The 15,039-nt window shown below is 35.0% G+C and overlaps 1 protein-coding gene across 3 annotated transcripts in view; it reads right to left on the bottom strand.

The window, feature by feature from the left end:
• The window catches only part of LOC110602143 (callose synthase 3), a 32,741-nt gene that overhangs the window by 4,586 nt on the left and 13,116 nt on the right, over nucleotides 1-15,039 (bottom strand). For 2 of the 3 annotated variants that reach the window (XM_043951332.1, XM_043951333.1), the window contains exons 14-37: nucleotides 14,847-14,969; nucleotides 14,649-14,766; nucleotides 11,806-12,140; nucleotides 11,570-11,622; nucleotides 11,426-11,486; nucleotides 11,037-11,118; nucleotides 10,907-10,956; nucleotides 10,738-10,824; nucleotides 9,412-9,546; nucleotides 8,995-9,089; nucleotides 8,813-8,897; nucleotides 8,573-8,733; nucleotides 8,323-8,446; nucleotides 8,135-8,235; nucleotides 7,917-8,049; nucleotides 7,645-7,796; nucleotides 6,966-7,075; nucleotides 6,713-6,883; nucleotides 6,475-6,543; nucleotides 6,164-6,353; nucleotides 5,933-6,089; nucleotides 1,263-1,382; nucleotides 1,043-1,161; nucleotides 870-953 (exon numbers count right to left, since the gene is read on the bottom strand). In XM_043951332.1, coding sequence (XP_043807267.1) covers nucleotides 870-953; nucleotides 1,043-1,161; nucleotides 1,263-1,382; nucleotides 5,933-6,089; nucleotides 6,164-6,353; nucleotides 6,475-6,543; nucleotides 6,713-6,883; nucleotides 6,966-7,075; nucleotides 7,645-7,796; nucleotides 7,917-8,049; nucleotides 8,135-8,235; nucleotides 8,323-8,446; nucleotides 8,573-8,733; nucleotides 8,813-8,897; nucleotides 8,995-9,089; nucleotides 9,412-9,546; nucleotides 10,738-10,824; nucleotides 10,907-10,956; nucleotides 11,037-11,118; nucleotides 11,426-11,486; nucleotides 11,570-11,622; nucleotides 11,806-12,140; nucleotides 14,649-14,766; nucleotides 14,847-14,969 — 2,915 coding nt within the window. The remainder of the gene's footprint in view (nucleotides 1-869; nucleotides 954-1,042; nucleotides 1,162-1,262; nucleotides 1,383-5,932; nucleotides 6,090-6,163; nucleotides 6,354-6,474; nucleotides 6,544-6,712; nucleotides 6,884-6,965; nucleotides 7,076-7,644; nucleotides 7,797-7,916; nucleotides 8,050-8,134; nucleotides 8,236-8,322; nucleotides 8,447-8,572; nucleotides 8,734-8,812; nucleotides 8,898-8,994; nucleotides 9,090-9,411; nucleotides 9,547-10,737; nucleotides 10,825-10,906; nucleotides 10,957-11,036; nucleotides 11,119-11,425; nucleotides 11,487-11,569; nucleotides 11,623-11,805; nucleotides 12,141-14,648; nucleotides 14,767-14,846; nucleotides 14,970-15,039) is intronic. The other variant, XM_043951334.1, reaches the window with a different exon arrangement.

The raw sequence follows: 15,039 nt of genomic DNA, 5'->3' as shown, positions 1-15,039 counted from the left end.
TGTTCACGAGTACTGCTCATGAGTACTGTTCATCAGGTACTGTTCACGAGTACTGTTTATCGGGTACTATTCTGTTTACGAGTACTGTTCAAGGATTCGAAATTCTATTCATAGTGAGATGATTAGGTCTTATTAATCATTCTGAATTTGTTAAAGAATTAATGGAGTATTTGGAATTTCTATATTCTGACAAAGGAAATATTTCCCGTATTTATGATGTGTGTAAGGCGTTTTACCAAGTTGAGAAAATGTGGTCTCCCGTTCTAGTGCTAAACCTGAATGTCGAGTCATGGCAAAAGCCGTTTGCGAAGTTTTGTGGGTACGTCAACTATTGGAAGAAATTGGGTTCACAAATTCGGTGTTTGCTAAGTTGTATGGGACGAGTTGATTATATATGTAACAAGTTGGGCATAATTAACATTTATGCTCCAACTTGAGGGGGAGTGTTATAGATTATAGGAAGTAAATATGTTAATATAGGAAGTAAATATTGATAGATGAGTTAGTTGCTAAATCTTAAATATTTTATAATCATAGACTTGATTTTCCTTCCTGTTTAGATACCATCTCTTATGTATAAATATGTTTGTAATCTCTATTGTGAAATACAACAACAATAAATATTATCTTTCTACAAAATATGTATTAACTAAGCCTCCATTTGTTTCATGGAAAATATTTTCCTTTCTAATGTTTTGGACACTCAGAATTATTGATTAATGAAAAATTCGTTGGCCTCTTGCAAGAGGCCTCACCCAACGATTTTTGGCACCTTCAATAACACAGATAGAGTATACCCTTCCACAAGCATACCCAAAAATAAATAAATTCAAGACTGCAAACGAACAATGGAAAAAGACACAACTTACTTCAGTGGGTTGGCCAAGAGTCTTTGACCTATCGTCACAAAACTGGTCTCTTGATTCGACATAAACCATGCAAGAGATGAAACACTGCACCAATAAAGGTAAAATCACTAATATATAATACCATAACATCTGTTATTGTGAGAAAGTAGCATGTGTCGGTGTTGGGACAATACCTTCCTGTAAATATATGTTCCCTAAGTCCAAGTATTGAAGGATGTCTCACACCATCATGTTTTTTAAGAAATTCTTGCAGCAAATTTCTCATTTTTAAAGCTTCTTCCATGTAGTTATCCTATAGAGATTAATACCACAAAGCCAATAGGTTAAGGATGAAATCCCTTGGAGTTAACCATCTCCATTACCTGATTCATGGCTGATTAAAGGAAATTATACCTGGTTCATATCTATTGTTTGCAAGCCTTCCCCACGTGTAAAGATAATAGCATGATTCTGGTTTTCAGGTTTTCCCTCACCCAAGATTGCTGGTCCTGGAAGTTTGATTCGATAAATGACCTGCACAAGCAATGGCAAGATAATAAAATGAGAAACATCAAAATGATTAAAAAAATATGTTTCAAAGATGGATGACATATTCAGGCAACAGGACAGTGTCTGCCAATTAAACAATAAAGAATGAGATGAAATGGTTTAATAATAGGGAAAATTCAATTCTCTAGAAAAGAAAAAAGTCACATGTTCAGCAACTTGGCTATTCCTGTACAGAACCCATGTCAATTATTAAAGCTTAGGAATGAAGAATTTTTTCTTTTTTTTTTTTTGTTAAAAAAAAAAAAAGATCAGCAACATACAAGGACTTGTCCACAAGTAGCTACATTAAGTTTGACAACTAAAATGATTTTTCACATAGAAGCAAAATACAGTATATGAAAAAACAAACCACGTGGTTGCAATCTCTCCTACCTGCATACTACTTGTGCTGAAAAATATAATCATGGGTATGGGTATCCCTGAGTGCACACGCATCCAGCTTTTTTGCAACGGCATCTAATGTATGTAGCCTTAATAGAATATGAAAATTCACTACCAATGACTAGCATTATGGGTAGTCTGAACTGGGGAATCCAATCAAGAAAGCTTCCAGAGAAAGTCCAGCTCTTACAATCCCCTGTGAAGGAGCATAATGTGAAAGTCCAGCTCTTAGAGTCCCTGATAAGTAACATAATGCAGGGCACCATCATTTTAAGCTAATGGGCCTATTTCAAAAGGGCTCCCCATGAGATAAGATGAAGTCGTATGAGGTACTAGCAACCAAAATGCCTAAAGGTTCGGTCACGACTTAGCAATTGTACTCGATTTAACATAGTGCAACATAGCAGAGTTGTGACAAGCGCATTGCAAAATTAAGTGAGAGAATATAACGTCTCACATTAGTTGGGAATCAAAAGTTGAGAGGTTAATATTCAAGCTCAAAACTACAAAATAACTTATTTTAACAATTTTGGGCCATGTAAAAAATAGCCAAAAAATTATTTAGATTAGTTTTAATCAAATTGTTACAGTGAGTATCAAAATCACCGGGCTAGTGGACGAGAAGCAAAGGGTTATTCATAGAACGAGGTGGAGACGTCCGAGATACTAACCATCCACAATATTCAAGTGTCCAGCCCCAACATAGCAATGGTACCCAATTCAGCATAGCATGCACAACAAAGTTGCAATGAGGGCATCACAAACAAAATTAAGTGAGAGAGAATGTAATGTCCCACATCAATTGAAAATCAAAAGTTGATGGGTTATATAAAAGCAAATCAGATTTATTAGATAACATGGATTAACTATTTTGGACAAAGTAGAAAATAGGCTTAAAAGATATTTAGATCAGTTTTAGTAGGCTGTTACAATTGGTATTAGAGCAATCTTGGATCAGAAAATTATGTGAAATTGGTATGCCTGCAAAGAGAAGGCGACCTATTGGAAGCAGTGGAGTCGCCCAGGTATTAACGAACTACAATGCCTAATACCCAAGAATCCGATCCTAACTTAACAATAGCGTCAAAAAATTAAGTGGGAGAGCATGTAATGTCCCATATCAGTTAGGAATCAAAAGTTGAGGGATTATATAATATACTTAAAACTATTAAATAAATTAGGTTAACTATTTAGAGTCAAGTGAAAAATGGATACAAAAATTATTTAGACCAGTTTTAGCTAAGTTATTACAGACACAGTATCTCAATGTCAGTGTTTGCCAAACCAGAGACTGAAAAAGAATAGGAGCATATTAATTTTTACAGGTTGTGTAACAAAAGGCATAGCATGTGCTCATAATAAGAGCAAAGGCCAAACCATCAGTGATAGAATAAAGAGAAGTTTTCCTAGGTTACACACAATCAAACTCTAGCTATGATCATTTACTTGTCAAAAGAATGAACAACTGTTGATAAAATGGACCAAGTTTAACTCCATCCCAATAGGCTCCTTGGGGGGTGGTTGGGGGAGAATTACGCAAGACATGTATGAAGCACTTCTGTCCTATACCTAATTTAAGCGGGCACACCTCCTTCACACCAAAGACTAGATATCTAGAGCATAAAGATAGATATTTGCCACAAAATTGTTAAAAGAGTTGGCTATAATACCATATTGATAAAATGGTTGGTCTTAACTCCAACCCAAAAGACACCTTATAGGTGGAGGACCATCCATGTTAATATAAAGCACTATTTACAGAACCTTTCACATTTTGTTTCTATATCTCTTCCTATAATATGTAAGAGTACCTCCCTATTAGTACCTTCTTATCTCTAAGAATATACAAATTATGTGAATTTAGCTGCAATGAAAGACTTATTGACCTAGATGGCATCTTCAAGAGCTACATGTTGCTATTTAACCAATACTTCTAACTGGCTGACATGTTGTAATCACCCACTTTCCAGTACCTCTTCTAGTCCCCTCCAAAATACCGTTGAATTGTTGATTCTCTTCCAAGAAAATATCCACAACCCTTATTATTGGTAAATCAGCAGGAATTACTGATAAGAATGGATTCAACGCCTGAAAAGGACTCATTTTAATGGCACTATGAAAATATGAACTCCCAATTGACAAAGATTAATTTACTTTCACGATGACAATACTTGTTGCAACTTTCTTCCTTTTTCTTCACCAAATTTCCCAATCAAAATACTATTTGATATCAATGACAAATAGCATCACCAGCAGCCAAGAAATGATTTTCATTATGTAAATTCTGAAATCTATGGCAGCTTTGCAGCAGTAGTAGGCCTCTAAGTAACAACTACGATCTCTTTTTATAGAGTCAAATGCAGCTCCTAGCCTCCTACTTCCCCAATGTTGCTTCTCAGAAGAATTTCTTGAAATTGTGGAAGTACAAAAAACATGAAAAGAAAATTCTTGATCTTCAGCAAGACTACATATCACCTCAGGATTGGAACATCCTTGATGACTCTTCCCAACTACAAAACATTCATGAAGCCCCATATTCCATTTTTGACATCAATGATCTTGCCATCTACAGTTGATGTGCACAGTTGAGATCCAACATCATTTTAAATTACTATTCCACAATCAGATTCTTCAATCCAAGAATGGATAAAATTCTAGTGCAACTCTAGATATTACAACCTTTCCCATTTTCACCTGCATCGATTCACCCAATTTTTAGAATCTTTGATCCCATTCTTCCAGGATCTCATTTTGTCCTTGAAAGCTTCTCTCCAAATGTTCAAAAAGACTCGTTAATTTCTCTTTTTGCCAAGTTTGTAGTTCCATGGTTTGTTAACCTGATTGTATTTCAAATTCTGGTAAATTACTTCTTAATTTAGGGATTAATTATCTCCTTAATTTAAGGGATATATCTTCCTAAATTTAAGGATCAATATTTTAGTAATTTCTCATAATAAATATGCACAATATATTATGTAAGAGCGATGAAAATTGAGTAAAAATGTAGCCCTTTCAGTTATTTTCCTTCTCTTTCATTTCTTTCCCTTCCCTTCTTTCTTTTTCTTATTTTCTTGTAATAAAAACTTAACATGGTAGCAGAGCCTGTAAAAAATTCTGGGGGTTTCTCTTTCTTAATCTCCCTTGAAAAGTTCCATGATTCTTCTACCTATTCTTCTCTCCTTCTGCGTGATCTGAGAGCCAAGGGTTGAAGTCCCTACTCTTTTCTTAACCTTCATCTCGAGCAAAATTTGAAGTCCTTGTTCTATTTCTTTCTCTTTCTAGAGCTATGGGTTTGAGTCCCAAAAGCTATTCTCCTTTTTACAGGTTTGAGTCCCTAACCTCTCATTTTCTCCTTAAAATTTCAATTCTAAAAATGTGTTCTTTTACCCCAGCTTTTGGCAAGGAGAAGGGAGCCTAGCCAAATTTATTGCTGCCTCCTCAGATTATGGTAAAACTGATAAGTGGTCAGATGTTGCAGTGCTTTGAGCATGATTTTGGGGCACTTATGTACTTATGGTTTTATTGCTTTTATTACTTTAAGGGTTAGTCTTTGGATTCAATAAGAATCTCACCAAGGGGAGTATTATAATTGATGAGATCCTCCTTAAATTAAGAAGAAAATTACTCCTTAATTTAGAGATTAATTATTTCCTTAATTTAAGGGATATATCTTCCTAAATTTAAGGATCTAAATTTAAGGATCAATATTTTGGTAATTTCTCATTATAAATATGCACTATGCATAATGTAAGAGTGATGAAAATTGAGTAAAGATGTAACCCTCTCAATTATTTTCCTTCTCTTCCACTCTTCCCCTTCCCTTCTTTCTTTTTCTTATAATAAAAACTTAACACATCCTAAATAAAATACTTCTTATATAGTAACAAAATCTAGATAATATAACTTCCAAAATTATAGAATCTTAAAAATCCTAGTTTTACCATATAAAATTAAATTAAGATAATTCATAAATATAGTTTTCAGGATCACTTGCAACATTCTGGCAGCAGGGGGAGCAAACTGCACTAGTGCAATAAACACTCCAAGCAACCAAGATAAGAAATGACACGAAAATCTTTACTTGAAACAATATTATGAGAATCCAGTATAGCATTTGAAACAGTAGGATTTACCTCATCCAAATTCTGTACTGGCTCCGAAGGATCAATAGACTTGGGTGACGCTGCCTTCACAAGAGCAGAATAGTAAACTTTGTGGTTGCTCTTCTTGGATTTGTCTTGGTTAGTTACTTCAACCTCATCAATATATGCCACACGAAGTGATGGATATCTACATTGGAAATATATGCAGGGGTTAAAAACAGTTCAAATAGTAGTTCATCCAAAAAGTTAAGCTGAACATACTTTGTCATAAGCCTCAAAATATCCTGTGCTCGAGCATGACCAGATCGCTTATCAATTCCATATTGTTGGCATGATACCACATATGTGAATTTCATATCAGCTAGAGCTTGACATTGTGTCAACAGTGACCTTTCTCCCTTTGACCGATCATCTGTATTTAATTCTATGGCTTTATAGCCCTCCATCAAATCTAAAAATATGAAATAACCAGGTTAACAAACAAATATGTACCTCTAAAAGACAATAAATTACAAATAAAATAAAAGCCGAATGACAAACTCTTCTACAGATTGCAAAAGATACTCAGTCACCTTCATGCCCAGCCATATCAAGGAAAGCCTGAAGCTCCAACGCCTTCCGATAATACATCATACCTCTTACTGCCATTTTTTTGTGACATTGTTTTAGTATGTAGTAAAACAATTTAGTCACCCTTCCCTCCATATATATATATATACAGAGAGAGAGAGAGAAAGAGAGGTAGAAACCAGGAAAACTGGAGAAGGAATATAATTTCCTGACATGTGTAAAGAAAAACAAAGAAAATACCAGTTCTAGTCAATGTTTGGCCCCTATATGATGCCCATAGACGAAGTTCTTCTTCTAATTCCTCTGCTCCTTTGGCTCCATCATCACTTCTGCTTTTTCCGCGCTCAAGAAAGTCTTTGAGTTCTTCTTCAGTGCTGCAATTTACTCGCTGAAGAAAGTTGTTCCATTCATCTGTGCATTACTGTGGATTTAAGACCAAGCAAAATATATATCACAGTTTATCTAGCATTATGACATTACAAAGAAATTAAACCTGGAAATATCTTTTGCAAGTAAAAGAGGATTGAAACACCATCTTCATTTGGCACTTCCAAATCTTTCAATGAAAATAGTACCTCCTCTGTGTAGTATGGAGTTAAAACACTGCAAGTTATAATAATAACATGAGAAAAGTTTTCTTTTTTTAAATTGTTGAAAATCAAACCATTAGAGATAGGAGAATGGAACAGAGAGAGTTTTGTCCTCAACATTATGTATACATTTTATAATTCAAATAAAGTTAATGCAATTATCATAGCATGAAGCAAAAGTTTAGCAGAAATACTGTAACCTAGTATGCAGAAGAATGAACAGCACGCAGCCAAAGGGTAAAACCATCAGAACCAAGCCTCCGTTCATAAGTTTTCTAGGGATAAATACTATACTGAATAGGGCCTGTCTTGGCTTACACATAACTATTTTCCTGTTTCTTGCATCATATTAAAATCGACAGCTTCAGTGGATAGCATAACAGGAATAAGGAATTCTGTATCTTCAATACATAAATGCCCAAAAGCATCGTCTTGATTTTAAGCTCAGGATATCCCTTTAGGATAAAGTGTTAAGAGTGAAAAACATGTGAGAATTTAGATGATGAATTACATGCTGGAGGAAAAAGGCACAATTATTTTTGTTTTGGCATGTTAAGATCCATCAAAAGGAAGAAAGCTTACGAGAAAGAAAGCATATTGCGAACTTTAGGAGCATCAGGCATGTCCATAAACAACGAATTTGAGAAGAAAGAAATGCGCCTCCTAGCTTCTAAGTTTGATGGCACATCCATGGCAGATTCTTTTGTTGTAAGCAAAAGAAAAAGCCTCTTGATCTGCAAATACAAGTAGAGAATGATAGATGCGCGTAAACAACTATATTCATCTACACACAGATGCATATACTCACAGTGGTATCGATTATAACATATTCTTACTGAGGAAACATTACAAACCTTCTCTTTCCATGCCTCTGTCACTCGCTCAATAGGAAACTTTATAGCTCCAGAAGATGCAAACAATTGATATTGCTGATCAAGAGAAGTCATCTCTTCATGTCCAGATCCACCATGCACAGAATCTACCAAACTGTTCAAAGAAAATTGACAATAATTTTAGCAAGAAACTAACCCACAAAGAAGTTTCATGAGACAGTTACTTCATGATGTAATACCTTGATATATGATCCTCCATCATGATATCTCGTGTCACAACCTCTAACATGTCCTGGAAGAGAATCACAACTTGATCCCTGTCATCCTTATTGTTATCTAACTGCATTAAACAAAAGGATTAGCACTTCTCTGATTTCTAGAGCAATTAAAATGTTACTGTTATCAGGATATTGAATAATAACACTACCAAATATTTGATAAGCGTCACAAAATGGTCATATAGGCTAGGAAGAGCACTCATCCTGTACTCGCTTATCAAGGTACCATCTTCAATATGTTTGTCAACTTCAGAAAATATGAAATTGATCACCCTGAAAAGCCCAGTCAAGAGAACGCCATGAGAAATCTAAGTTCAAGAAACTGTAATCTAGAAAGAACTTGGAACAATTTGATCTTTTGAGTCTTTATTTATGCTATCCACATTGCAAGAAACTCACTCTTTCTCACGCTCTCCTTGAACCAAGGCCTTGATGATGTTCCTAAATGAAGCATAACATTCACGAACAGCACAAGACATGTAGTTGTCAGCATCAATCCTCTTTTTCAGCTCTTTATCTTTACCATTGCTGTCCTTGGCCATGTCTAAGGCTATTGGGATCTGAAAGGAGATGAAACAAATCTTTCCAATTGACATCACATCTAGGTTATAAAATTAATCAATTCAGTACGAAATAAACCTTGCTGGCAAGCAAAAAGGGAGGCCACTGTATGAGTTCCAAATCTTGGTCAGCCCAATATGGAACAAGCAACAAATCCATTTCCCTGAAGTAGGAGACAACCAGCGCAAATAAGCATAGATTTGTACACTAGTTCAACAAAAACTAGAATTAGCAAAATGTCATCCAAAGAAGCACTTTACCTGTTGCTTATCAGATCTTCATCTCTAAAGCTACTAATAATTTTGTTCCACAACTGAGCAAACCTTGCTGCCTCTTTATTTTTGTTCGACGGGATCTGCATAGCCCAAAATGCATAGGTCCATGAAGGGATATTTTCATAATAACTTTGTCACAAAATCACCAAGGTAACAAGTTTGAACTGTGTGTTTGTATGTGCATGTGCACATGTGCACACGAGCAGGGTGGGTGTACACATATACAAGCACCTTTTTCCCTTTATTGAAGTTCAACCTCAGCAAAAATTGAAAGAAAAGGTGACCTGCAATCATGACTTCTTTGGCCGACTCTTGCATACATGTGTTTGCGCATCTGCATGCTATGGTGGGTGCATGTTTGTGGTACATGAACACAAATGAGTGTAAATATCAAAGTCTAACCTCAGCAAAATTGCGAGACAAGGTGGCCTTCAATCCTTTCCTTTTTGGCTCGTTCTTCTCCTCTGGAATTAAACAGGCATTAAAAGCTCCAGGCAATGATTGGAAACGAGATCTGAGCATTCCTAATGTTCGAATCTGGAATACACAAAAGGGAAAAAAAACAAAAAAAGAAAAAAGAAAAAAAGAGAGAAAGAAGGTCAAAGAATTATGTCTGCATTGTACTCAAAATTTTTCATATCAGAAAGCAATGACTTGCAATAGTTATTGAGTTAAGGCACACAACCAGAAAGCAACGAATTGCAACAGTTATTGAGTTGAGACAACAAGTGATGGCTATAAAAACAGATTGCCTCGGTTTATCTAGTAACTGAATCAAAATTTGTGAGGAAAAAAATAAATAGTAACTGCTACATGTTTTGTGCATCAAGCCACATCAAGGACTAACAAAACACATTAACCCACAGCAAAATTACATGAATGAGAACATAGAGAGCAACCTAATATCATGATGCAGAATGGTAAAAAAGCTAGTATTAACACAATCATATATTGACAAACCATTCCCTCCAAAAAAGACTATAATGAAGAGAAGTTTCAAAGGATTCCTCAAAGGGGGATAAATATTTTGCCAAATGGACCCCCTTTTACCACAGTATGTTTCGTAACAGCATATGGCATATTATGTAAGTTCATTTAACTTCCCTAGTTCAATACTAGCAGTAAGAAACCCAAAGCTTTCCTTGAGTCCATCATCAAACTAGAAATTCAGCTAACACTATATGTGGACCTTTTTACAAGTCTACATAAATATGAAAGTTGATTCAATAAGACCAGCATGAGTCACAGGAGGTCCATCTAATGATTTTTCAATTTTAACTACAATTAATTGCCACAATTACATTTACAGAAAATTCTTTTCTTTTTAACAAGAAATAAATTTATCAAGAAAGCAAGTACAAAGATTATATAACAGGAAGGATAAGATCCTCCTAGCCAATTGAGCATCGGAACACAATGAACAGTTAAAAGCGTAAGCACCCCATTTCCTACTCGAACACTTTTAATGGCTCTCTGTAAAAGCTCCCAAAGCACAGAACACAACTTTAAAATAGTAACACCCTCCATTTCCATCAGCACCAGGATTCTTAATTCAGCAATTGAAGCATTCAGTGGCTCAGTGGTCAATTTCATTGTCAGTTTTAGGAAACATCTCAGCACTAGAGATTATTACTCAAATGTATTAGAAAAACTAATGCACAAAGAATACTGAACTCGGAAGTGATTGTAGGGACTGCTATATGGATAAAAGAGAAATTTATTCCTAACCTCTCCAAGACGTCTGAATGCGCCATAGACACCCCCAAACAAAGTAGAAAATATGGCATACCAAATCTGGGCATCCATAAAATACACCTGCAAAAAGAGGCAGTATGTTATAATCTACAGTATTTTTAGTTCAAATTAAAAATTTACGATGAAAAAGAGTAACCCATACGAGAATTATTGGAGCCCAGAGTGCAATCACAACACCAATGTTGTTCTTTGCTGCAAAGAGAACAAGAAAATCATATACTTCTTTTGATAAATAGTATATAACATGAAACTATTTTCTTATTGTTGAATACCACGAGGAAAGAACTCATGCCACTGATAAGTAGTAACATGAACATCCATAACAGCTTTTGTTGGACCAACTAGAGGCTTTATCTGCAACACAGAAATTATAATGAGAAGGAAGAAGAACAGAAATTCTTTCTAATGAAGTTCTTTTAACTTCATTCAGTGCCTAATTACTAGATCAATCATTATTGAATAGTTGTTACTTTGTCCTATCCCTTTTTTCTTTACGGGGAAAAAGAAAAAGAGAAGATTTAATGATAAGGTTGCCCTCCTACTCTAATCAACATAAAAGTACATGCAACGGAAAAAAAAAAGTCTACTTTGTCTTTGTACTTACTGCTGCTGAATTAACTAACAGAAGATTATAGAAATGAGGGTACTTGGCATAACATACCTCTATGTAGTAACTAAATGCCAACTTCGTGACTATGAGAAGAACCCAAAACACTGTATACCTGAAAGTTCAAACTAAAACATTAGATATGAAATCATATAAACTGCAATGCCATTGTCAGAAATTCTGCCAATGAATCCTTACTTGAAAAGAGACAGTGCACTCTCATGCATGCCTCGTCCAACATAGAGCCGTGGCTGCAAAAATCATATAAATGCATGCTTTAAATTATCCAACTTGCAGAATGTAGAAAACATACGTTGAATTTAATTATTTGAGTTATATCTTCAGAAAACTCACATAATATAGTTATTTTAATTGAACATAAGGAGTATGAGAGATTTAAAAAAGAAAGAAAGAATCAAAATCATTCTGAATACCTGTGACCACCACATCATGAGCATCACTATCTTATAGTTTGACCCCTCAAGGAATCTACGTATAAAGGGAAAAAGGAACAGTATTGCTGCCAGCATGTTTGGAGACAGGTAGATCACTACGGCCAAAATAAATAAGGAAGGCGAGCTTGAATTATTGCCAAACCAGCTTTTTATGGTTTGAGCAAACCCTGGAGGATTCTCCCAAGTATAAGCATAAGTAACTGGTAGGACTACCACCCATGCAGCAGCTGAAACAACCTTCAGAATGTATCTCAACTTGACATGGAATGACATGCTCTGCGATGCTTTCCAACTAAGGATTACGTCAAGGACAGCTTCATCGTTAACAAAGAAATTGTCACATATCAACATACTTGGTAGAAATCTTTTGCAAAATGCTTAGCTGATAATAATGACCATGAAAATAAACAGCTATTTGTACAGCTATGCAATCTCTGATTTTTAGGGTTTAGATTTTTCATTTGTTTTACCAAGTATTTATTACCATTGACTCGCCAGAAAGTTACCTAGAATAGAAAATAATGAGTTCAATTTCTATCATAGCATCAGAGCCTCAGGCCCATTCTTTTTAGGGTTCATTTTTAGTGGCCTTCATTGCCATTGATCCCTTTTTTTACTGTTCCTAAACAGATATTGAGAATCTCTGTTTTTCCTCGAGAAACAGAGCACATTAATCACTTTTTTTTTACCAAGCAGATTTTGTGAACCTATTTTTCTTCCATATAGCTTCTGGTTTCAACCCAACATCCATCTCAGAAGTCACACCAACAAAGTCCCCACAGTGCCTTTTACTTGCCACAACGATTCTGTCTCAACAGGAGAATTGCGGAATATTCAGGCAGCATAAACATTGAATCGGAAAATTTATTGAAGATTTTTGAGAGAGTACTTTGATTGATTTCTGGTATATGTATGCATACAGAGGAATCAAGCCTAACTAGAAAAAATATAAAAAAGGAAGATTTACAAGCAATTTGCCTAATCAAATCTCTACATCTACAATTTAGGACCTAGCAATTTGCCTAATCAAATCTGTCAACATTGACCAAAAGTGGTCACAATTGGTTTGTACTGAAAGGAAAAGGGAAAGTAAGTCACTTGTTTGACACTGCCCAGACTCAAAGGATCATAAATTTCATGCTTGGGATGAACAATAATATATGGTGATATCTTAGTCATGGAACACTACCAGATATCAGCAATACATCTATGTTGCTTAGCATGGCCTATTCGAAAGTTCATGATGCTGCACAAATTTATAAGATTAAGACCAAAAACTCAGTGACCAAACAGGGAAATCAATCAGTCGCATAGTATTTCAATTTCTAAAAGAGTTTATGGCAGGAGATGAATCATTATCAATGCATCTGGATGAAATACAGCAAGGATGTATCCATTCTTAAAGATTTGTTGAAAAAGACAGGACTTTTGACTTCCTTACGGGCTTGAACATTGAGTTTGGTGCTGCAATGGTACTAGGGGTATTAAGATGAAAGGTGACACTAAGGCGACAGAGTACCTTATGGCCTTACACTAGAGGCGAGGCAACAGCCTTTTTGAAGCAAGGCACCATACCATATATATACACACACATACATTTACAGTCAACTATATAGATATTTATGCAAATATTGTATTACTCAATCCTTAATAAGTCAGTAAATTATAAGGATATATATTCCCAAATAGTTAGCTTAATTATAGGCATACTTATACATAAATAAGTAATCTTTGAACTATTGGAATATACTCAATTGGAAGTCGACCATATAGATATTATATTATTTCCTTTGTAATTAGTTAGTATAATTATAGATATATATTTCTAACTAGTTAGCATAATTATAAGGATAAATCCCCCTAATTAGTACCTAAAATTTAGTTCTCTAATAAGCTACTTAGAAAAGGAAGTATGGACTAGGGTTTGGTGTTTAAAAAGCGAAAAAAAGGGAGAGTAGCACCTCTGACTTTTTATAGGCATATTATCCCTATCCCAAACCAACCTTCACGCCAGAACTAACACCTAGAGCATGAAACACGTGCTGGAGGCCAAACATTAAATGGAAGCCTCTGATACCTTCTTAAGAAAATTGATGGAGCCTAACTCAACTCCAAAAGCTAGCTCAGAGGCAGAGGATTGCTCAAGTTCGTGTAAGGTGCATATTACCCTATACCATAACATAGGTAGGGTTTAATAATCTCCAACTAGTAATCAACTTGCAGCTCACTAAAGCACTATGTACTATGTAGTGTTGTGTTTTAGAGATTAACCAACAAGCTTGGGATAGATGATATACATTCACTAGCTTAAGGGGGAGAGTGAGAAAATGCCATGGATGATATACATTCACTAGCTTTGTTTCAATGGTTATTGATTTATATTGACTTACTAGGAAGTTACCTAAAATAGACTTCTTGTTGCTGTATATATATCAGTATACTATGATTCGCTAAATTAATTTAATACTGACAAAATATTGAGGTTAATTTATGTCAAAAGACTTTCTCCTCTTTCATCTTGTATGGGAGACGGCAATGCACTATCCTCATGGTCCAAATCATAATAACGAAAGGAAACACAGTATTTCAAGTCACAGTAACTAAGACAAACAAATTCAAAAGCAAATAAGATAAAATGATGATGAAAATAATGAATTAATGCATCAATGCTTTGATTACATCTTTTGTACAAACTGCAGACAAATTATAGGTTCTTTGTTATCCTTAGAAATTAATATAACATATAACTGACAAAAGAATATGTAGCAGACATGATTAGTTAACATTTCAAAGAATAAACAGAAGTTTAATTAGACGCATACCTTGACCAAGCTTTAATATTGCAGCTGTTATGAAGACACTCAGTACTTTCTTAAATATATCACCAGTAAACACAGAGCTTAGCTCCCCCGAACCATTCCAAGCAAGAATAATCATAGCCTTAAGAAATGACACAGCGTCAGCATGTCATGAAATAATCAAAGACTCGGGAAAAGTACAAAAAAGTAAAGAACACATACCTGTAACCACAGAATAAAGAAGCTCCACAATCGATCAAAGCTTCTAAACACATGCCAGAATGTACGTATCTCAACAAAATTAACTTTTCCTACCCATCGATCTGTAAAAGCTGGTTTATTCTCCTGGATACCATAGACCGTAACAAATAAACAATGCATTATGGAAATTCTTTCATATTATGATGCATCAGTG

This window comes from Manihot esculenta, chromosome 15 (genome assembly GCF_001659605.2).
Source record: "Manihot esculenta cultivar AM560-2 chromosome 15, M.esculenta_v8, whole genome shotgun sequence".
Lineage (NCBI taxonomy): Eukaryota > Viridiplantae > Streptophyta > Magnoliopsida > Malpighiales > Euphorbiaceae > Manihot > Manihot esculenta.
The sequence above is the reverse complement of the archived record's forward strand: the minus strand, read 5'-3'. Positions and strand labels throughout refer to the sequence as shown.